The 24449-nt window shown below is 41.4% G+C and overlaps 2 protein-coding genes across 2 annotated transcripts in view; one reads left to right on the top strand and one right to left on the bottom strand.

The window, feature by feature from the left end:
- LOC144477187 (uncharacterized) overlaps positions 1-23601 on the bottom strand; it is a 47396-nt gene extending 23795 nt beyond the window's left edge. Inside the window, exon 1 of the mRNA XM_078194680.1 lies at positions 23138-23601. Coding sequence (XP_078050806.1) covers positions 23138-23227 — 90 coding nt within the window. The 5' untranslated portion in view covers positions 23228-23601. The remainder of the gene's footprint in view (positions 1-23137) is intronic.
- Positions 23602-23746: 145 nt separating this feature from the next.
- The window catches only part of Syn (synapsin), a 75023-nt gene continuing 74320 nt past the window's right edge, over positions 23747-24449 (top strand). Inside the window, exon 1 of the mRNA XM_078194678.1 lies at positions 23747-23872. The gene's annotated coding sequence lies outside the window, so the exon portion shown is untranslated. The remainder of the gene's footprint in view (positions 23873-24449) is intronic.

Below are 24449 nucleotides of genomic sequence, written 5' to 3'. Positions count from 1 at the left end.
GCTTTTCTATGGCCACCGCGAAGACATTGTGCCACGAAAAATACCGCTCGCAAAAGGTTAAGTAGATGCGGCCCCCTTGTAAAAGCTTTCTGAGTGTAATTTTATACCCGGCCAGCGTTTCTCAACCCTTTCGCCTCGGAACAACCTGTTTTCAATCGTAACACGTAGGGTATACCTTCATTTTATTCCTGTGTAATTATATAGTGACGTACTATTATTATGAACAATAATTTTTAATTTTTTTTTGGACAATAATCTTTCTTTCTGAGCAGTAATATTTTTATTCTCGAGTTTCGAGGCTCCAGATCAAATATCGAATACAGTATCCTGAATATGGAAACTCGTATCTTGAATTTCGAATCCTGGAACTGGAATCCTTTTATTCGACGATGGAGAAATTCGCGTGCAAAACGGTGATAGCAATGAAAAACCTACGGCCTTCGAACATATCACGGTTTATAATTTTAATTATCCGCTCGTACGATTGCGGACACGTGTCCATTAAGGGGGATTGAGTTTGCTTTCATAGGCCACGGGCGTAATCTGTTACCGGGACAATCTCTTTATTAATTGACCGGCTCACCTTCGCTATTAAAATTCCGGAATATTCGCCGTGGCAGATACAGATCTATCTTCGCGGTGTTCGACGCGGAGCCACATAATTGCCTGCCATTAATCTGATCGAAATCGGCGAACCGCGCCGCTGTAATTAAATTGCTCGCGGATTCGCTGGGCTGGACAAAAAACGGGAATTCGAAGGGTTCTCGGAATCGGTACGGATACCGCACGACGTTCTGAGGATGTCTTTGAGACGTACAATGTACGAGTCTTCTGAGTGTCGCTGCTTCGGTCCACTTTGGGAATTTTTTTGAAAATGACCAGAATTTCCCATTGCACCGGATGTTTGCACAAGTATTTACCATAGTTTAAAGCATCATATATATTTTTTCCAAGCCAAAAGACAGAAAATTGTTCGAGCTACATTTTTTTTAATCAGAGCTTCAGAGAGAGGGTCCTAATAGTAGTGTCTCCTTTTGAACCAACTTTACGAATTTTTTAAAAAAGTTCTCGCCACTTGGAAGACGTTCTCCAGTGCAAAGCAGAAGCAAAGCCGTAGCTCGAGTCCCACAGAGAGTAGAAAGCGCGGTTTCTTTCGGATCGCAGCTAATCCGGAGCCGATTAAATCATTGAATGCCGGTGTGCCTGCGGTGTAATTAATAAACGGCCGGCGAACGGAGCCGGCTCGACCACGCGGGGCTGTATTTAAATACGAAATCGCGCGGCTCGATTAATATAAACGGGATCGAGCGGTTCTCGTTCGAATGTGTCTGTGGCGGCAGCGAAAAAAAGGCAGGCACCCGGCGAGCATCAACGGCGGAGAGGCTGCGCTCGTACGACGCGCCGCCCGCAACCAGACAGAAAAGTACGGGCGAAAAGTGAAAGTATGGAATTAAAAAGCAAAAAGGCAAAATTGCGTTCGGTTTTACTGCCGTGCCGCGTCGAGAAAACGAAGAGCTCGCTGCGGTCGAGCATAGCGAGTCCCCGGCTCGTTTGCGAGTAGAATTCGAGCTGCTCCATGACAATGACGATAACGTTGGCCTCGCACGACGCCCAGACTATTGTGACTGTAAATAATTCACGGCGCAATATATCACCGAGTCGATCCATCGACTGGAGAAGCAACGCAGGTTTTATTTCAGTGGAGAGACATTGTTACCGAGATGGAGCATTGTCTGTGCTTTGTAAGACTCTCCAAGGTGATTGATTCGTTTTACGATGCTGCAAGGTGAATCATAAAATCTCTCGGGAACATTTCTTTTTAGTGCTCACGACGATGGGAATCGTGATTGATTCATTTCACTGTGTCACGATTTCAATCGCGCGTTAAATCAAGAAAAAGTTGAGGGCGTCTCCTCTTGCATCTACTTCGCCAATTTTTTAAGAGAAATCCAATGAATATTTTTCGCCGGAATTTTGTAGATTTTTTTACTATTGTTTAATGTAAGAGGTGGAATTTTTTTGAGCCAAAATACCTAAAACTATCCGAGATCTCTTTTCTTAATTAAGGAGTTACGGAGGAGTATTTCACTCTGAGAGACACTATTTGGGTCCACTTTGGGAATTTTTTCGAAAGTGATCAAAATATTACATTGCACCAATATTTGTGCATTTTGCACAAATATTTAGCATTGTTTAAGGAATCAAAATATATTTTTTCCAAGCAAAAATACCGAAAATTGTTCGAGTTACCCTTTCTTGAATCAGGGCTTCACAAAGAAGGTCCTAGTTAGAGGGTCACTTCTTGGACCAAATTTACGAATTTTTTGCGAAGTACCATAAAATTGCTTTGCACTGGAATTTTGCACAAGTATTTATCATAGTTTAAAGAATCAAAATATATTTTTTCCAAGCCGAAAGACCGAAAATTGTTCGAGCTACGACTTTTTGAATCAATGCATCAGGCGGACGGTACTAGTTGAAGTGTCTCGTCTTGGACCAACTTTACGAATTTTTTGCGAAGTACCAGAAACTTGCTTTCCACCGGAATTTTTCATAAGTATTTACTATAGTTTAGAGAATGAAAATATATTTTTGCAAGCCAAAATTCATAAAATTATACGGGCTATGATTTTTTAAATAAGAACTTCAAGGCAGCGTCTAAAGTGGAGATTGCTAGTCGCTGATCAATAATTCTCATCATCGCCCTCTTTGGGCCTAAAAAAACTATTCCTGCTGCAATGTCCCTTCCTCAGACCCCATGGATTTTCTTTCTTGGTTGCTCCAACAACATCGACGGGAGACTCGCGATCCAGCGTTGAAACCAAATTGGCACGCACGTCGAAATAAACGTCTTCATTAAACCGATCCATAAAATATACATACGTACTTCGATTGCCATAGCTCTGAGTCGTTTCGCGGGACATTCGTGGCTACGTCCGAGTAGTTAAGGGTTAAACTACCGTGTCGCAGCACGCTTGGGAGTAAGTAACTGGCGGCTGGCTGGTACTCGCGCTCGTTTATTTCGATCGTTTTTGTTCGACGCTTGGTGGCAGCATTTCTAATTCACGCGGACTTACGCCTTCGCAGTAACACGATGTCACGGGTGAACCTAACCGCCCAGCATCGCGGACTTCGGTTTAATGGCGGCCGTACGGAGGCAGAACGAAGCACCGAGGACATTTCAATGATTCCGTTCGGCCGCTGCGTCACAGGCGTAATGAGTATGTACGATCGTCGAACGAAATCCCTGTCGATGCTGTTTTCTTGAACGCGTCGTTCCTCCGCGCCGAAACGACGTCGTTACCGCTCCCGTAGGCGACACATGCTGCCCCTTTATTGTCCAGCTGTTGCGACCGTTCCCGTGTCTACTATCGATTCCCAATGGCGGTCTGTACATAACACTGACACCTATCCTAATCCATTTTTATCTGCCAAAGACTTTTCTTTGTTTCCTTGAAGCTCTGGCTGAATTTCCCTGATTAAATTGATAGAGCGTTTTCTTGTACGCTTTGACTATTCTTTAAACGTAGAAGAAGTGATTATGGGAAGAATAAATCCGGTATATAGTAAATTTTGGAAATTGTAGAAGCTGTTAGGTGGAAAAGATTCCTGAGGTGATTTGGAGAAACTTTTTCCTTTACAGAAATTTTCCACGACGCTCCGTTTACGAGATACAAGCGAAAAGTAAAGACTAATTACGAGGCAGACTCCACGCCCCTGTCGCTTGCGCCGCTGACGCGTGGGCGGGGCGTCAGCTGCGCTGCTACGCCGATTGGTCTACGTTTTTCGCTAATATCTCGCAAACTAAATCTCGCAGAAGATTTTCGCAAAGGAAAAAATTATTGCAAATGACCTCATGAATTTATTGATACCATCAATTCTTTTCTAAACGAAAAAAAATAATTCAAATAATTCTATTGTTTCGTATATCTATTTAAATCTATATTACAGTTTTGATAACCTCCAATGTATATTATTTATGTAGACACATAAATAAAATTCTATAGATATTGGATAACAGTTCACAGAACTTTTCGCAGTCGCTGTACACGAGCTCGTGCGGTAAACAACGCGGACTTATGGGATGACCGAACATTTCACGACAGCGAACGTGGAGCAACCGTGGCGTAGATCCCACGACAATCGTCCATTCGCCAGTGACGAATGATTATTCAATGGAAAACCACGGTCAAGAACGGAATTCCTGGGTCGTGAGCAGGACGTTAAAGCGAGAGCGTGATTCCATGCGGACGTACCGCGAGCCGTTCTGCCTCGTTTCGTGGAAAACGGTAAAACACTGATCGCTGAATAGAATCGATTTCCAGCAGAGGAGGATAACGGTGGGGCAGAGAGAGAAGGAAGCGTACGGCTCACCGTGGTGTTCCGGGAAACAGGATCGGAAGTGATTTTCAACGTGTATCCAGGAATCGGTTTCCATTCATTTGCACGCGGAATGCGCGCGCGTCTTCCTTCCAGCATCGCTTCGTTCCCTTGGCGGTACGTTACGAAACGACACGCGTAATTATTTAGCTGTTGTAGCGTGCGGCTCGTTACGCCGCTGTGCAAGCACTTATTTTTTATGCCTCTTGCGTCGTTACGAGAACTACGAGATCCTGTCTTTTTGATAGTCTGCAACGGAACATGCGTAGCTTTTTTTTCTCTTTCGGACGAACCAGTTACGGTTTCTCGAATGGCCGTTGTTTTTTAGTTTTGAGTCACGGTGTAGAGGGAGATCGTGAAGTGATTAGTCGGATCATTCAGGATTCGTTCGTTGTTTCATTCGGCATTTGATATTCGACATTCCACATTCAACATTAGACATTCGACATGTGAAGTTCGACATTCGATATTCCAGACTGCCCATTCAACATTCAATATTTAACATTCAACATTCCACATTCAACATTCCACATTCAATATTCCACATTCCACAGTTCACAGTTCACAGTTCATAGTCCACATTCCACATTCCACATTCCACATTCTGCATTCCACATTCCACATTTAACATTCGGCATTCCATACTTCACATTCAACATTCAACATTCGACATTTTGCATTCCACATTCCACATTGTGCATTCAAAATTCGACATTTCATGCTCCACATTCAACATTGAATATTCAGCCTCCGCACAGCTGGGATCCTGGAACTGTTATCGCGAGCCGTAAACAAACGTGACCGCGTGACAAATCCCGAGTCCTAATAAAACAGCGCCCGACATACCACACACGTGCGTCCCCTCCCATGAAACTTGCGTCGCTGCAGAAGCAGTTAGGAGGCCCCGTGGCCCGTTCCCAACGGGAAACCGCACGTTTATTATTTCACCAGTCGTCGAACGATCGTGTCACCGTCGGGAAACGGTTCTTCGAGGTTCCCAGGGCGAGCTACGCCGCCGCGGAGCATCGATCCTCTCTCATTCCGTGGTTTCGAGAGGACTCGCGGACGCTGCCATCTTTACGACAATGCCATTTCGCGAGGATCGACATGCGGGGCTGTTTTCCTTGGGTTGACGTGCACGCACGGATTCCGAGCAGCCGCGAAGAGACCAAGCGTGAAGACACGAACGCGGCTGTTCGGCGTCGATTTGTTCCCGGCGACGCCTTCGGCGGAATCCTGGATATAAATCACGATCTCCGCTGGCATGCCTGCTGTCTACAGGCTGAACGAACCCTTTCGACTGTTAAAATCGGGCAGCTCCACCGAAATGTAAAATGCCGGGGCTGTAACTGGATTTTTAAAGATGGAGCTTGGTTAGGGTATACGTGCTATGGCCAACTTTGGGAATTCTTTTTAAGGAAATCCAGAAAACACTTTGGATCAGCATTTTGCACACTTGTTTAACATTGTTTTGACTACCAAATGTAATTTTTTCGTGCCGAAAGATCCGAAATTGTACGAGCTATGCTTCCTTGAATAAGGACTTCAAGAAGCATGCCTTGGCTAAAGTGTCTCTTCTGAGGCTCACTTTTGGGAATTTTTATCTCGGGATCCGAAAGGTACATTGTACTGGCACTTTGCACAGTTTTGAACTATCTTTTAATACATGAAAATATATTTTTTCCAAGCTTTAAATCCCAAAATTAAGGGAGCTACGCATTCTTGAATAAGGTGTCAAAAGGGAGTGTTTCCGCCTGGAGTGCCTCTTTTAGAGCCAACTTTGTGAATTTTTCCAAAGCTATCAGAACGTGACTTTGCAACGGAATTTTGCAGAGATATTTTCCATATATCGAAGCATGAAAATATATTTTTTCCACGCCCAAAATCCAAAAATTACAAAAGTTACGCTTCCTTGAATGAGAGCTTAGTGGGGAGTGTTTCCACCTCTTTCAGAGTCAACTTTGCGAATTTCTGCAAAGCTACCAGACCGTTACTTTGCAACGGCATTTTGCAGAGATATTTGCTATATATCGACGCATGAAATATATTTTTGCCAAGGCAAAATGCCTAAAACAACGTGAGCTACGCCTCCTCCGCTAAATCCTATGAAAAAGAGATTGGTAGTCGGTGAGCAACGATCGTGATCTCCATGCTCCCCGAATCCCTTCTTTTTGCGGCGTATTGTTTATGTAGGTACCATTACACGACCCGAGGTGACGGAATACCGTTACGCAATATTATTGAAGGTATCTGTTCGAGGCTAGCGGTACATCGGCTGATAACGCGCCAGATTTACTAGGATGACGTCGCGTGTGTTACGGGTCAATGAGACGGTCGTGCTCGATAACTTGGTCATAGTTTCCGCTTCGAAAAACGACAAAGTAACGAGTCGGTTAATCACCTTAGTGGACGCGCGAGGCGCGCGCTCGTTCTGCTAGCGCCGGTGGAAGAGCGAGAGCAGGGCGAGACTCGCTGACTTGCTGACTTGCTACCTGACAGAATTAATTCCAATGATTTCAACAGCTAATTCGCAGCTGCAAAACGACATTCCACGTCTTGAAATCTCCCATGAATGACTGCCATTCTCTCCTTAAAATTAGCAAAACCCTCCTCGTACAAAGTCCGCCAGGCAAACTGTTTTCTAAATTAATAAAATCCTGACAAAAGCCGCGGCCGTCATCGGCCCCTTACAAATTCAATATCGGTCCCGTTACCGGGACTCAAAGGGACCATAGAGGATTCTAGGAGGCGCAAAGATCATAGAAAAGGAGCCTCGGGAACACGGACTCGGGAGACCGTCGGCTAAAAAGCGCGGCTGTGGCGAACGTCCGTGGAGGATCAATAGCTGAAACGCGAGGCATAAATTGTGTTCCCTTTGTGCCGGTTATTGCGGACCCGGTACCCGCAATAAAAGTCGCAACGTCGCGGCTCTCGACGAGGAGCCGGTTCGCTCGCTGCAGTCGAAAAGAGGCGGCCGGACGCTCGGCGCAGTTTTACGGACCAGGGAGAGACGCGGTATTACGTTATCGCGGCGCATCTAAACGTCAATCTTCCAAATTAGAAAGCGTTGTCCGCCGCGAACCAAGTTTTCCCGGCGACGATACAACCCCTTGCAAAAGTGTCCATAAGAGGAAAAATAACAGTCTTATTTAGGAAATTTTTTAAAGAGAATGGGAGATTATTTAGCGCTGCCATTTTGCACATTTGTTTAGCATCATTTGAACTAACAAATATAATTTTTCGGAGCCGAAATACCGAAAATTATAATAGTTACACATCCTTGAGTAAAAACTGAAAAATGAAAAATGGGTGCCTTAAGTGAAGATCCACTACTAAGCCTACTTTGTGAATTTTTTGAAACAAATCCAACCGTTGCATTGCTCTGGAATTTTGCACACTTATTTACCACTATTTGAACAAACAAATGCAATTTTTCGAAACCAAAATACTAAAAATTGAAATAGCTACAAATTTTTTAATAAGAATCTAAAAGAGGATGTCTCAAGTGAAGGTCCCTTCAAAGGCCTAATTTGAGAATTTTTTGAGAAAAATCCTGCCAGTACATTAAATTGGAATTTTGCACATTCATTTACCATATCATCAACTAACAAATGGAACTTTTCCGAGCCAAAATACCTTACATTGTACCATCTACGCTTACTCGAATGAAAACCTAAACAATCATGCCTTCGCATATAAAATTCCCTTTCAAAGCCTACTCTGCAATTTTTTAAAACATTACTACTCGCTGCAAACTTGCATAAATATCTACGACGGAAAAATTTTTGCCAGTGGTTGTACTGAAAGGGTCGTTTCGTTACGCGCATCACGAGCGAGCCGGGCCCGCGGATCAGCGTTGCCATGTCCGCGCCGCCGGTCATATTGTTTTAAATATATTCACTTTCAATGACGTTTAGTAACATCTTGATAGCCGGGAAATAATGAAAGCGGTGGATAGCGGTGAAATCGCGACGGTATTGTGCGACGCGTAGTGTTGCCGGCTGTTCGAGCGCGTCGTCATTAGCGCCGTTTCCGTTCGCTCCGATACACGCGTTACCGCTGAAGCGATGCGTGGTTCCCATTGGTCGGATCGAGAGCCAGCCGATGCAGATCCCGGTGGAAAAATACGCGGCGCATTATGCGAGCCGATTCCCGCGGATACCGCTAGCATTCCATCGTCCAGAAAAGCCGCCGCGTTTCTTTCGCCGAACGCTCTGGCACACTGTTACCCGGATTTTCGCAGCCTGCCAACGCGCTGGAAAAATCCGGACCGGAGGAGATTAAACAGGGGAAGCAGATGCAAATTGTTCCGATCGTTATCGGCAGGGGGCCATTACCGAGCGCTACGCCACGAAATTGCCCGCAGCACGCGTAACCTGATTTTCTTAAACTATAGTCACACGAGTTACCATATTAACGTCGAAACTGTCACAGCTTTTTTTTATTTCGGATTATCGGAACTGGAAAGACTATAGCATCGTGATAAGATGTCGCACAGGCTTGGTCATGCTCAAAACTCTCTCAGAAAATCAGAAGTAACTCTTCAGCTGAATTCAAGCAACTTTTTCCTTTACAAAAATCTTCTCTGAGCTTCCGTTCACGAGTTATCAAGGAAATACGAGGGCCAATCGCAGCACGAGGGCGGAGCATGGGTGGGCTCCGATTGGTCCGCGTTTTTCGTTAATAACTCCTGAACGAAGCTGTTGATAACACTTTCACAGAGGAAAAAGTTGCTTGAAATCACAGGAGGAATCACCTAATAATATTTCTGTACAGTCAAGCAAAAAAATTTTTAACCACTATTTAAACTTAAATTATTAATAATTACATATATATTTAATGATCATTTGAGGGTTCTTTTGGTATACTATGTATGCACCGTGCCATCTAAATAAGCTAAAAGGTAATGTCGACCCTCGTAACCGGCTGCACCCTTTCAGCCCGGCAAGTTGGAACAGCTTCATAAAAATCCCAAAGCAGCAGTCCCCTGTTTGGTACGATCCCGGGCAATGAATTTAGCATATCCGTCGCGACCCTAACACCATAAAGCAGGAGGGGCCGGCGTGTCGGCGACGCAAACCAGGAAATATGCATTCGCGGCGGAAAAGCGGCCGTCACGTGACTATCCCGGTCGTTATCACAATAAACCCGAGATTTTATTCGCCGCGACGGGACACGCGGCGAGCTAACGTGGGACTAAAATCGGACAATACAGCGCGCGTTATGCTTCCGTGTCGCCGGCTCGTACGCCGACGTTCCGTGGCCCGATCCTCGCGACGCGGTGACATACGCCCGGCCCTGCGACTGCTTATGGGTCGCTCCGGCTCCGGTACCGGCGCTGGGTGGATCGCCGATATTCACGGCGCTCTTAGCCAAAGCCGTCGCGCCGTTTCGCAATCTCCAAGGAGAGACATATTATCGCGCTCGAGAACGTAGGCAGCACGGCCGCACGTAGGCCGAACGATCTGGTCCGTGATCGTTCGCCCGAAATGGACAGGCCGATGAGAGGAAAAGTATGCTACGGGTCTCGCCATTTTTGCACGGGACACCTTTATACGGACCAGCATTTTTGCCCGCGGGAGCAAAGTGTTCCCTCGATGAGCTTCGACCTCGATTCCGTGGAGAGTAGATTGCGATTAGTCTGAGTCACCAGGAGTCTTTGCTTAGGTCTTATTTGGGAATTTTTTAAAAAAGAATGGGAGATTGTTTTGAGCTAGCGTTTTGCACATTTGTTTACCATAGTTTTAGGGTAGTAAAGTAATTTTTTCGAGTTAAAATATTGAGAATTGTGATATCTATGCAACTTTGGATAAAGACTTCAAAAACTGTGTCTTAGCTAGAGTGTATCTTCTGAGGTCTACTTTGGGAATTTTTTGGAAGAAGACTAAATGGTATTTTGCTCTGGCATTTTGCATACTTATTTACTATCGTTTGAACTAACAAATGCAATTTTTCCAAGCCAAAATGCCGAAAATTGTAATAGCTACACATCCTTGAATAAAAGCTCAAAAGAGGGTGTCTTAAGTAAAAGTTCTCTCCAAAGCCTACTTTCTGAATTTTTTAAGAGAGATCCAAGCAGTGCATTGCTGTGGCATTTTGCACACTCATTTACTATTATTTTATCTAACAAATGGAATTTTTCGGAGCCAAAATAGCAAAAATTGAAATAACTACAAATTTTTTAATAAGAACCTAAAAGAGGATGTCTCAAGTTAAGGTCCCGTCAAAGGCCTACTTTGAGAATTTTTTTAAAGAAATCCAACCAGTGCATTGCTCTGGTATTTTGCACATTCACTCACCATCATATGAACTAACAAATGCAATTTTTCTGATCCAAAATACCGAATATTGTAACATCTACGCACCATTGAAAAAAAAACTTAAAAATAGCCTACTTCTCAGAATCGCTGCTGACGTTAAAAAAATTTAAAAGCTAAACGGCTGCGACTATTTGCCCGTCCAATTTCCGTTCGTCGAAGCTAACAAGAAACTCGTGAATTTCAATCCTGTACAACGAATGGATCTTGCTCAGCCGGGGCTTGCGGACGAGCGTCGAAGAGCGGCGCGGTCGGCATACTTCGGGATCGACAGACCGAACAATATAGGCGGTAATTAATTGGGCATCAGGCATTCGGCGTAGCGTAAAAATGAATTTTTCGAAACGGCGTACGGCAGCCGGGGGGAGGGGGCGGGGGGATTGTAATCGATGGGGTTGCACGGGCAAACGCGTTCGGCCGCGATTCGAGATACTAATTACGTTCGAAATGGTTCCATTAATGCCGGCGATGCGCGTCGGTTTTTGCAGCGACATTCGATCACTGTCGGTTCCCCTCATATAACCTGTTCGCGTTTCCAGTGGCTCGTCCTTGGGAAATATTCGATGTAAGAGGATTACAAAGACGGAACGGAGCGCGGCGGGGCCCAGTCGCGTTTCGAATTCCGTCGATTTCTTCGCGCGACACGCCGCGCGGCGAGGAAAAAAAGAAGTGCTCGCTGGAATTCACGCGGAAAATGCAAATTCCGCCGTTCAACTGAGAAATGAGATACGCGGGACGCGTGAGACTGCCGGCGCTCGAGGACATCGAATATACACGGTGTCCGAGAACTTTCATTAAGGTGGAAAGCTGTTCTTCGAATCATTTGAGGGAACTTTTTCCTTTGCAAGAATTCTCTGCAATTATTCGTTAACGAGTTATTAACGAAAAACTGTGAGCCAATCGGAGCACAGTAGAATAATTAAGGCGTGGCCTAGGGACACCGCGTAGGCGGGGCCTCAGCTCTACACTAATAGATACTAACCAAAGATACATAGATACATACCAAAGATACTATAGAGAATATAAAATTATTCGACAAAGTGATAAAAGCTATAGTAGGTTCTCTAAAGTTACTGTATAAATTATACTAAATTTTTTTACACTGTTTATTTTTTAATTAATCGATTCCTGAAGCAATTTCAAGCAACTTCTTCTTTTACAAAAATCTTCTACGACGCTCCGTAAACGAGATATTAACGAAAAACCCGGCCCAATCAGAAATCGAGCGCAACTGGCGCTCCGCCCACTCTCACGCAGCGCCGCCTACTCTAATTGGCCTATGTTTGATTCACAATATCTCGTTAACGGAGCTCCGTAGAAAATTTTCGCAAAGGAGAAATTTTCTCGAAATCATCTCAGCTCGTCGTTGACAGTGTTTTTGTTAAGAAAAATGTGACACCAAGTTATCGGATTTCCTGGACACCCTGTAGACACTCGCAAGGATGAAGGATATTTTTCCCCGTGCAGTCTTATGTGCTTCCATTGCGTCGGTACGCCACGGATGAATAATTAAACAAGTAGATCGCAGAGGTTTCCTTGGGTCACGTATTCTCACGTGGCTCGGACCGTCCCGCGGCTCCGGATAATACTATCGAGCGTAATGGAATGTTTTAATTGCAGCATCCAATCCTTGGATTACAAGAACCGTTTCCCTCCGATAAGAAAGAACGCCGCGTTCGTGCGGCATAACTGTGCTGGCCGTTTCTGCCAACGCCTGCGGACGATGCACTAGATCCGTATAATGGCTGTATGTCTCTGAGATTTTCAAAAAAGGTAAGAGAAGTCACTATACCTGTACTCACTATGTCTAGAAAGCGTTAGATTAGCTGTCGTTAAGTTTTGAAGGTAAAGATGCGAGCCCTAATTGGAGTGTCTCCTCTAATGAATACTGTGAGAATTTTTCACAAGAAATCCAGCCAGTACTTTACTATGGCATTTTGCACATTTGCTTGCTAATGTTTGAAGATAACAGAGGAATTTTTTCAAGCCGAAATACCTAAGATTGTAATAGTTATGCTTCTTTGGAAAAAAGCTTAAAATACTGTGTCTTAGTTGGAGTGTCTTTTCTGAGGTCTACTTTGCGAATTTTTCAGGAAAAGACGAGACGGTATTTTTCGCTGGCATTTTGCATACTTATTTAGTATCGTTTGAACTAACAAATGCAATTTTTTGGAGGCAAAATACCGAAAATTGTAGTAGGTACAGGTCCTTGGAAAAAGCATAAAAAAGTGAGTCTTAAGTAAAGGTTCCCTCTAAAGCCCAATTCGTGAATTTTTTTAAAGAAATCGAAGCGGTACATTGCTCGGAAATTTTGCATACTTATTCATCATAATTTGAACTAACAAATGCAATTTTTCCAAGCCAAACTATCGCAAATTGTAGGAGTTACACGTCCTGGAATAAATTCTTAGAAAAGCGTTTCAGGTGAAGGTTTTATATTCTTTAAACAATTTTCTTTAAATTTATATTTTTATCCTGATCAATAAATTGCATAATGTGCTAATTTTTTTAGCAAAAATTCCACCAAGTGATCGTGATATTGGCATTGAGAAAAACGACTTATCGTGCGGAGGGGCAGCGCGAAATAATTGCGCAATGGCCCGAGAGCGGCTTTGCTTTCCCGCGTCGCCCAGAGTGCTGGACACGATCGGGTCTCTCATCAATATTAATAAAGAAACGCTAAATCGATGTATGCGGGACCGTGGCGCTTAATAAGGCCACCTACTATTAGAGGATCCCCGTATTGCCCTCGATTACACGTATAGCCGGCCAGAGGACAATTAAAATTCTCGACAAGTCTGTGTACAAGCGTTTGCAATTAATTCGCCCGGGGAGGCCTCACCTCGATGCACGGCGAACGCCATTAAAATTCTCGGCGAGCTTGCGTAAAAGTTGCTTTCGAATTGTAAACCGGAGCTTTCCGTGGCATATCGAGGGCTCTCGATAACTCTGCCAGTAACACGGCTCTTCGTTTTAAGTGTAACTGTAAATATAACCCTTTACAAACATGACTGTATCGAACATAAATTTAATTCCGTGCTACGAACGCGAAAATTATTTTCATTGCAAATATTGTTCATTAAACAACTTTCTCATATTATAAATATATTTCTAGTGCTTTCTGAACAATAATTAAATTTTTAAAGGTATTATTTTTTAAATAAAAAGAATAGAATAGAGAATAAATATTTTTATTATTTTTATTAAGTAAGCAGGAAATTTCTTATAATATAATTTATAATTTTTAATATAATTTTGTCATGTAAACTATGTTTTAAAAAATTGTATGCCTTTGTTTAAAAATGGATAGGTCGATTTAAAAATTGTTTAAAAATATATTGTAATTATATTAGGTGTCCCAGATGAGAAAATCCTAAAATTAATTTAGGAATTTCGCCCCAAATTCTCGAGAGTGCTATAGCAAGTAAGATCATGCTCAGTCCCCGACGACTGCCGAGGACTATGTAGGTGGACCCGAATGGGATCCCATCTACGATTTACGCCGCAGATAGCCTCGCATGTGGCAAGGCCAGCTTCCTGTTAAACCGATTTTTTAATTAAGTCAAAGTTCGGTCCAGCGGGCAGCTGCGTGCCAGGCCCCGAGGCTGTGCGAGAGCATCATTGTATCGTTCGGCACTTGCACTGTGCGCTGGAATTGGAGTTCTCGGTGCATACCCTGTGACCTTTTACTTTGGAATTAATCCAATATAGCAAACAAGTGTGCATTGCTCAGGAAAAATGTTTTCTATTGTTTCTGTAATTTTTTATAAGCTGACATTTTTTAAAATCATTTTTTAAGATTTTTTGGTTATATAGGATTGTTTGAAGTTGTTTGTTTGAAGATGTTCGTTTCAAGTTGCTTTTAAAGTTTTTGTTGTCTGATACTGGCTAGCTGATGTTCCTTCTCTGAAGCTGGCTAGCTAAAGTTCCTTGTTTGATGTTGCCTAGCTGAATCTCCTTGTCTGAACTTGGCTGTCTGAAGCTACTTGTTTATAGTTGTTTGTTTGAAGTTGTTTGTTTGAAGCTGCTTATTCAAAATTGTTTGTTTGATTTTGCTTTTTCAAAATTAATTGTTTGGAGTGGCTTGTTCAAAATGGCTTGTTAAGAATTCTTTGTATGAAGTTGTTTGTTTGAAGATGCTTATTAGATGTTTCTTATTCATATCAGCTTCTTCAAAGTTGCTTCTTTCAAGATGTCTATTTGAACCTACTTGTTCTCTATTCCTTTTCTTTTCTCTCACGTTTGAAGTTGCTTGTTTGAAGTCGTTTCTTGGAAGTCGCTGATTCGAACTTCCTGGCACCAAATTGCTTGTTTGCATACGTCCCTTAAAACAGGCTCATTTAAAGCAGCAACTTTGAAGCACACAAGAGCTCTTTCATCGAGAAACATTGAAGCTGCTCGGGTCCACCAATCACCTGCAGTAATAGCAGACCTTCCAATTACCATGTCCGTTTGCACACACCCCTGTAATCCGCATCGAAAATCATTTCGAGACACTCTGTGCATTTAATATATGCATGCCTCTCTTCCAGACTGGTCTCCCGTCGAAAGGCTATCCTATTGCATTATTCAGAATTTCAAATTCCGAATGCAAATTCGATTATGCGCGACAGCCGTATATTCCGCTCAATATAAGAAAGATACTTAATTATTAAACGTTGCGTTCTACGACAGTCAAAATGAAAGACAGCCACGACAACCCTTTGTTCGTTTTCGTACGGGCCATCGGCGGCTTCTCTGCTCAGAAACGAATTTCTACGTCTCCTGCGTCACCTGTCTCGCCACTCGCGATTTTATATTAATATTTTTATAACATTTAAATATCAACAATGTTTTATATTAAGACTATTATGACTGCTATAATTATTTTAAAAATTTAGTAATATTTAAGGATGCTGTTTCAATGAAATTAAAATTTATAAAATTAACTCATGTGGTACCAATTGCTTTATTTTTGTTCTTTTATGTAAATAAAAAGATTAAAAGATTAGAATTAACTTTGTTTTATCGATGGATTTTTTAAAATGTTTCCACGATCTCAAAATAATTAATATTCGAGACTAGTATAATAAACTAAAGTAAAAATTAATTAACAAATTTTCTTTATACAATATAGCTATGGTAGTCGAAATTCAATGATGGTGAATGACGGTCCAGATCGCGTTCACCGTTATAAAATTCCAAGGTGTGCACGTCCTTGCTGTATCTATGCATTATGTACATTTCTACGAAGTGCATACTGATGCAATAACATGCAGTTCTCTCGTCACATTAGATCGCAGACAGAACACTATGCGCCATAGAATAATATTCTTCTTTGAAAAGTCAACGAGACACGAAATCAAAAACTCTTCTTGCGATGTTTGCTCAAATTAAATTGCGGCTGGGTCAATATTGAACGAACAAATATTCATACATTGTAGGACATTGTACTATAGTATTGTATTTTTGTAACAAAGCTTGCTCGACAATTAATGAAAGAGAAAAGGATCAAAATTATTTCTGCTTTTATATTGAATATTTTACATATTATGTATTATATTTTATATTGAATATTCTATATTCTATATGATATATTGTATAATTCTGTAACTCTATAACCCTATAATTCTATAACTCTGTGATCCTATAACCCTACAATTCTATAGTTCTGTAACTCTATAATGCTATAATTCTATAATTCTGTAACTCTATAATCCTATAATTCTGTAGTTCTGTCACTCTATAATACTACAATTCTCTAATTCCTTTCTGCATCTCCATGATTCTATAATTCTGTAACTCTATAATTCTATAATTCTATAAACCTATAATTCTATAATTTTATTCTGTGATTCTATGATTCTATAATTCTGAAGCTCTAAAATCCCATATTTCTGTAATTCTAAAATCCTATAATTCTATAATTCTGTACCTCCAGAATCCTATAATTCTATAATTCTGGAACTCTAGGATCCTATAATTCTATAATTCTGGAATCCTATAATTCTATAAATCTTTAAATTTATAATTCTATAATTCTATAACTCTGAAAGTCTATGATACTATAATTCTATAACTCTGTGATCCTATAACCCTACAATTCTATAATTCTGTAACTCTATAATCTTTTAATTTTATAGTACTCTAATCCTACAATCCTATAGCTCTATATTTCATCTACCACATTTACATTTTATATTCCAGTCCACTGCCTCAAAAAATTCTCATAAATCACGAAAAAATTCCTTAATAATTCTCAGAACTAAAAATCAATTTAAAACAAAGCACCTACAATCCCTTCGACATTCAACGAATCAAATCGCATCAAAAAACCGTGAAATCTCGCTATAGTACCCGGTACATCGTGTTGCTAAGGAGCGCAGTGGGACAGCCGCCGGTTTCCCGCATTTCCCTAAATCAGTAGCGACGTTGTACTAATTCCAGCAATTGGTCGGTACACGGTGCCTTGTCTATAGTATGCGCGCGCGTGTGTCCCCGCGCCGCTCGATTCACGGATTCGCCGCACGTACGTCGCGAGGCTCGCGCATGTTGCGCGGTGTACGTGTCGGGGTGCCGGGGCATTGTGGGCACCCCGCATTCCAGCCGGTAATAGGCAGAGAGCCGACGGGGCCCGCGCCGCTTTTCGTCGCTCAATATATTTCGGGGCGAAACGACCGGAGCGCGGCGGCTGCGGCTGCGGCTGCGGTTGCGGCCCACCCGCTGGACACGCATTCCCCGGCACCACTTCGCCGCGGGAACGGCGAGCCGGGACCGGCTCCGATACCCAGCCGGAGCGAAAGACACCGTGGAACAACTGAAGACGGCGAAAAGCCGCGATGGTCGCGAATACGATTCTAGCTGGACAAAGTTTAATTCGATAGATTTCTAAGGTTACTTGGTGTGATTTTTGGATGCTGTTTTGAGTGATTGGGTTCTTTGAGCATTTTTAGTGGGCTGGACATTTGCTCCAGGTGGCCAAATTCACTTCGGTGTATTTCTAGGTTTACTGTTTATGGCTTTTGTAGGCTATTTTCAGTGATTTGGTTCTTCAAGTATTTTTAATGGATTATTGTAGTTTATTGATTTTTTTATTCATTATTAATTGGTCCAAGTTGGTCAAAATCCACTTTGATGTATCTCTACATTTACTGTCTATGGCGTTTGTATGCTATTTTCAGTGCTGTAGTACCTTAAGTATTTTTACTGGGCTGTATACATGTTCCAGCTGGTCAAAATTCGATTTGATGTCTCTCTACGCTTATTGTCCATGACTTTTATATGATATTTTTAATTCTGCGGTTCTTCAAGCTTCTTTACTGGGTTATTGTAGTGTATTAATTATATTAATTGGTACCAGCTGGTCAAGATTCATTTTGATGTATCTCTACGTTAATTGTCCATTCCTTCTGCGTGATATCTTAAGTACTTTTAATGGATCTTATCCTATGTGGCCGCAGGTTCTGACCGACTAGAACGTCGATCGACGCCGGTCACCTATCTATGAATTTTGCTGGCTGGCGAATGCTTTTGCCGGATCGCGAACAATGTGGAAAAGCAAGTTTTCGTTAGCGTAACTCGTTGCCCCGATATTCCTGTATAATATCGCGTTACGCGGACCGGCCCCGAATTCCTGAAAGGCTCTTTCTCCTTCATACCGCCGTGGCAGTTTCACGATCCCGTGTACGACTGTGTGTACCCCGTACCCCGTTTCTCTCCCCCGCGACCGGGTGCTTCGTTCACGCGCCAGTAAATTGCGTAACGACACGAACGAAATTTTCCACGATCGGGAACTCTTTCCGCGGAGGCATTCCTTCGATTTCTTTGTGTCTGCTCCGGCCGGCGGACTGTGAGAGACCAGCGTGGGTGGATGCTTTCTGGAAGAGAGGTGAACTCTTTCGTTGCGCGATCGCGGAAACGGTTCGCTATGGAATCTGAGAACTGTTTGGTGATTCGATTTCTATTTGATGTTGGTTTAACTGTGTTTGGTACCTTTATGGAGGGACCATTTGGTACTGTGATAAAAAATTTATTTACTAGAATAATTTGAAAATTACTTGGTAATATTATAGCAACAGTGTTTGGTACCATTATTTGATGGATCATTTAGCTTTGTGATCAAAAATTTATTTAACAGAATTGTTTGGAAATTATTCGGTAATATAGTAACAAAAGTATTTGGTACCATTATTGAAGTACCATTTGGTAGCATAATTGTAGAGTCATTTGATAGCGTGATTATAGAGTCATTTTATAGCATGACTAGTGCTCGATTTGGTACCATAGCTAAAAATTTATTTAATAAAATAATTTAGAAATTATTTGGTAACAATAATATAAAAGTATTTGGTACCATAATTGAAATACCATGTGCTGGCATAATCAAAAAATCATTTTACACCATGACAGAAGAGCCATTAAAAACGTATCTCCTACAATAATTTGTAAATTATTTGCTAACATCATATAAAAAATATTTAGTACCATTATTGAAATACTAGCATAATCAAAAAATCATTTCATATCAAGACAGGAGAACCATTTGGTACCACGGTCAAACAACTCTCTGATATTAAGGTTAAAAAAGTAATTCCTAAAATAACTATAAAACCATCTGGCAGCAAGATTATAAAATCACATTATAGTACAATTATAAAACAATTTTCTAACGTGATTACAAAATCGTCTTGTATTGTAATTACAGAGTCATTCGGCATCATGATCGTAGAACCATTCGACATACCAAATGGTTCTACGATTGAAAAACCATTTCGTGCTAAGATTAAAAAAATTAATCGTCGCAACAATCATAAAATCGTTCCATGGAACGACGTAAAAGCCACGTGGCACTGTAATTACACAACGATTCGCCATTAAGTGGTGCCAAATTAATTCTCGTCTCGGCGGATTCTGGTCCGCGTGCGCGTAGGACACGGTTGCCGAACCGAGCGGAGCGCGTTTTACACGGCGAATGAATGAGTCAGCTGGCGACGCGCCGATTTATTATCGTCGGACGCGTGTTCACATGCCGCCACACGTTCGCCGTAGGATGACCGTATCCTCCATAGCCGGCTTTTTTCAGAAGTCGTACGACCCGGTTGACGGATACGAGACTTGAATAAATAAAAATAAAATAAATAAAAACGAGCCGAGCGATCGGATTGAAGGTTGCGTTATCCGACGATCTGCTCCGGCGATTTTCATGGCCGTCCGATCGGTGGATCAAGCGTTAACGACTTGCTGGATGGGCGGACGCATGGTTTATCTCGAATGAGAAATGATTTCGGGCCAGGAAATTTTATCTGAGCGATCTACATCGTGATCTGAATATATAGAGTGTCGCAAAAGTCATGGAAGGATTCTTGAGTTCATTCCCAGCAACTATTTCCTTTACAGAAATTTTCTACGACGCTTCGTTTACGAGATATCAACGAAAAACGCTGACCAAGGCGCGTGGGCGTGTCATCGACCGCGCGACGCTCACTCCCGCTGATTGGCTCAGGCGCCGCTCGCCTACGGAGCGCTTCCCCCATTGGCCACGGTTTTTCTTTAATAACTCATGACCGAAGCTTCGTAGAACATTTTCGCAAAGGAAAAAGTTGTTTCAAATCACCCCAAGAATCCTTCTGACTTCTCGGGCACCGGGTATATTCGCAAATATGTCAGTCGGCCAAGGCTTTGTTCGTGGATCAATGTCTCTAGTACAATGGACCGATAACGAATGAAGAAATCAGAATCCTGAGACGGTATCCAATGGCATTCGATCGCGATCACAGGTGGATACGCGGTGCAGCTGCAAGATTGTTGCACATGCAACGAGGAACAAAGGAAGCTCGAAGTGGGCACCGATTGACGGGAATGATTTTCCGTAACGATCAATTAGGACGCGGCAGAAGATGGTATCGTAATTGAATATCGCGCCGGACCCAAGCAACAGTCTACATTGATAATATCAGCGCTCTATCGATATCAATTTATACAACGATCTGCATTTTACGAGCTGGGTTTGCATCAATATCAATCTGTATTACACACTCGTCGACGATTTGTAATTTACATTGCAACAATATGGATTTATATAGTGCTGTTATCGACGCATTATAATCTAGAGTACAGCGATATCAATCTATAATGTATTAATATTAATCTATATTGTGACGATATCAATCTACATTATATACTTGTCAATATTTTACAATCTACATTCTATCAATATAAATGTATTCTATACTATATTTTATACTCTATATATTCTCTATTCTATACTATTTTCTATACTATATTCTACACTCTAAATATATTCTATACTATATTTTATACTCTATATATTTTCTGTTCTATACTATTTTCTATACTATATTCTATACTCTAAATATATTCCATTCTATATTCTATACTCGTCAATATTTTACTCTACACATTGTAGAAATATCAATCTACATTCTATTCTTACAGACACTATACAATCTACATTCATATCAATATAAATTCGCAGTACAGTCTGATCAGCATTATGCACTCTACATTGTATTATGATAGAGTTACCATGATCCCCGTACGTACTCTTCACAATCTACGACGTATCAGCTCTAATCTACGCTATACAATCTACAATCCTGCGTATCAATATCGATCTACATAACATAATCTGCGCTCTATCAATATCGATCTACATAATGCGGACTAAATTGCATCGAGATCGAACCGCATTACACCCTCCTCGACATTATGCTCTCTAATCTACATTACAAAATCAACGCTGCTCAAGGATCAATCTACGTCACGCGCGAATCAACATTGTATCATCAACGTTGTAGCTACTTTTTAATCTTTACTATATCTAGTAAGACGTGTCAGTAATTATTTCTATTCAGACTGACTGATTAATGGCTGAATATAATTTCATAGTCTTTGAGAAAGTAACAATGTAGATATTGCAACTTTGTGCTCAATATTCTCTGAATGATTTAGTAAGGTGTGTCAGTAATTATCTCTGTTCAGATTGACTTAATAATGGCTAAATAAAATCTAGTAGTCTTTGAGAAATTAACAATGTAGATATTGCAACTTTGTGAACACGACGATAGCGCTAAATATTAATATGATTTAGTAAGATGCTTCGGTAATTAAATCTAATAGTCTTCGAGAAATTGACAATGTAGATATTGCAACTCTGTGCTTCATTCTATTCTAATTATTTCTATTCAGACTGACTCATTAATGGCTGAATATAATTTCATAGTCTTTGAGAATTTAACAATGTAGATATTGCAACTTTGTGTTGATAACAGTGCTTAATATTATCTCGATGATTTATTAACATGTGTCAGTAATTATCTCTGTCCAAACTGACTGAATAATAGCCAAATCAAATCTAATAGCCCGAGGGAAATCAATTATGTAGATATTGCAACTTTATGAATATAGCAACAATGTTCTGTATACGCATGATTCGATGAAACATCGGATTAACAATATTATCTTTGCCAAGACTGATTAGATAATGGATGAGCAAGGTACACTGTAATTTTGGGAATTAACAAAGTAGATATTGCAACTTTGTATCAACAGCAACAATGTGTTCTCTACGAACAATTCAACAAAATATCTCGATGACAAAATCATTACTGCCTAGACTAATGAAACAATGACTGAACAAGCTATACTAGAATTTTGGAAATTTACAGAATAGATATTGCAACTTTGTATTAATAGCAACAATGTGCTCTCTACGAACTGTTCAACAAAATATCTCGATGACAAAATCATTACTGCCTAGACTAATGAAACAATGACTGCACAAGGTACACCGGAATTTTGGGAATTATCAAAGTAGATATTTCAACTCTGTGTTAATAGCAACAATGCTCATCCTACGAACTATTCAACAAAATATCTCTGGGACAAAATCATGACTTCCCAGACCGATGAAATAATGACTGAACAATGTCCACTAAAATTTTGGAAATTACCAAAATTAATATTGCAACTTTGTATCAATAGCAACAATGTTCTCCCTACGAACAATTTAGCAAAATATCTCTATGTCATCATTAATAAATCAATTAAAAAATCATTAAATAATCATTACTACCTCGACTGAGAAAACAATGACTGAACAACGTCCACTAAAATTTTGGAAATTACCAAAATCCAAAGAGCAACTTTGTGTGAAGAGCAACAATATTGCCTCTCTTCAAGCTTACAACTGGCCCGAAAAATATCTCCTCGACCATACGACCAACTCCAAGCTCCTCCAGCACAGGTCAAAGTTGAAAATGAGCAGAGCCTTAACATCGAACCACGTTAAAACGATATCTTCGCGGCGTGACAATACGATCCCCGAGCATTGTATCCCGGCGTGCACGTATCCACGGTTCCTGCTCGGCTCTCGCCTTGGAGCGTGTCCTCGCGTAGCGGTGCACGGCAACGCAGAACCTCCTGGACAGTGACGGACTTACCTCGCCGACACGGAGCGCCACCAGGGCCAGGCACAGTACCGACACAATCCTGCTGGCGCACGCTTGAACATCGCTGGTTACCACTGTCATTTTTCGGCGTGTTAATCGCGCGAACACACTGTTGCGATCACCGACTGGCTCTTTTCGGCGACGCGGTTACTCTTCCCGGGACAACTACTTTCTCTGTCCGGTCCTCACGTCACATTTTCGTGATTGAACGAGAACGGTCGCATCGTATCGAACCACGCGTTTTATATCGCGGCGCGCGCGCGCGGTCGGTGTTTTCTATCGCGACGACGGGCCACACGCGGCTTCTCTTCACCTTTGACAAGCACGTCGGGGACACGCGAAGTGTGTGTGCGCGCCGCGCCCGGTGTCTCTTCGTTCCAGCGATCTAAACGCCGCTACGGTCTCCGCGACAAAACCACCGCGGATCGCGTTCGTGCTCGTTTCGTCGCCGTGAACTCGAGGCGAGTGTTATACCGCCGCAATAATGACTGTTCCTTCTGTGCTGCCCCGCAGGGACGCTCAGGTGTTCGGACTTTTTGGTGGGGATAGAGATCCGTGGCTCGGCGGCGGCCATTCCCTTTTCCCCAACGATGTATATCGATCCACCACGCATTCAAGTCTCCGCCAACTGCGATCCACGACGTTGCTTTAAGAGAACGCCGCGTGGAGCCAGCACTGTGCAATGGGATCAATGGTCGCGCAGTGCTCGCGCTTATCGACGCGACGGTAAATGGAAACAGAATTTTTTTAGCTAAATTCTAGCGAGATTTAATTACAGGCTATTGTTCACAGTATGTCGGAGGTCTGATGATATTTATTATATTTTATTTTCATGAGTAAAGTATTTTTGAAATTTTTTAGGTTGAGATTTGAATATACTATTACACTGTTATATTATTATACCATTATACTATTATATTCTTATACTGTTATATTACTATATTAATATATTATTGCATTATTATATTACTATATTAATATACTATTGCATTATTATATTATTATATTAATATACTATTACATTATTATATTAGTATACTATCATATTATTATACTCTTATATTAATATATTAATATACTATTACACTGTTATATTATTATACCATTATATTATTATATTCTTATACTGTTATATTATTATACTATTATATCGTTGTATTAACATACTTTTATATACTGACACATTATTATGCAATATACAATATCATTATATTATTATATTATCATATCATTGTAATACAATATTGCGCTTTAGCATACATCAAAACTGCAACCACCGATTCCCATTGACTTCAACGGCATC

The sequence above is a fragment of the Augochlora pura genome, chromosome 11, assembly GCF_028453695.1.
Source record: "Augochlora pura isolate Apur16 chromosome 11, APUR_v2.2.1, whole genome shotgun sequence".
Classification (NCBI taxonomy): domain Eukaryota; kingdom Metazoa; phylum Arthropoda; class Insecta; order Hymenoptera; family Halictidae; genus Augochlora; species Augochlora pura.
The sequence above is the reverse complement of the archived record's forward strand: the minus strand, read 5'-3'. Positions and strand labels throughout refer to the sequence as shown.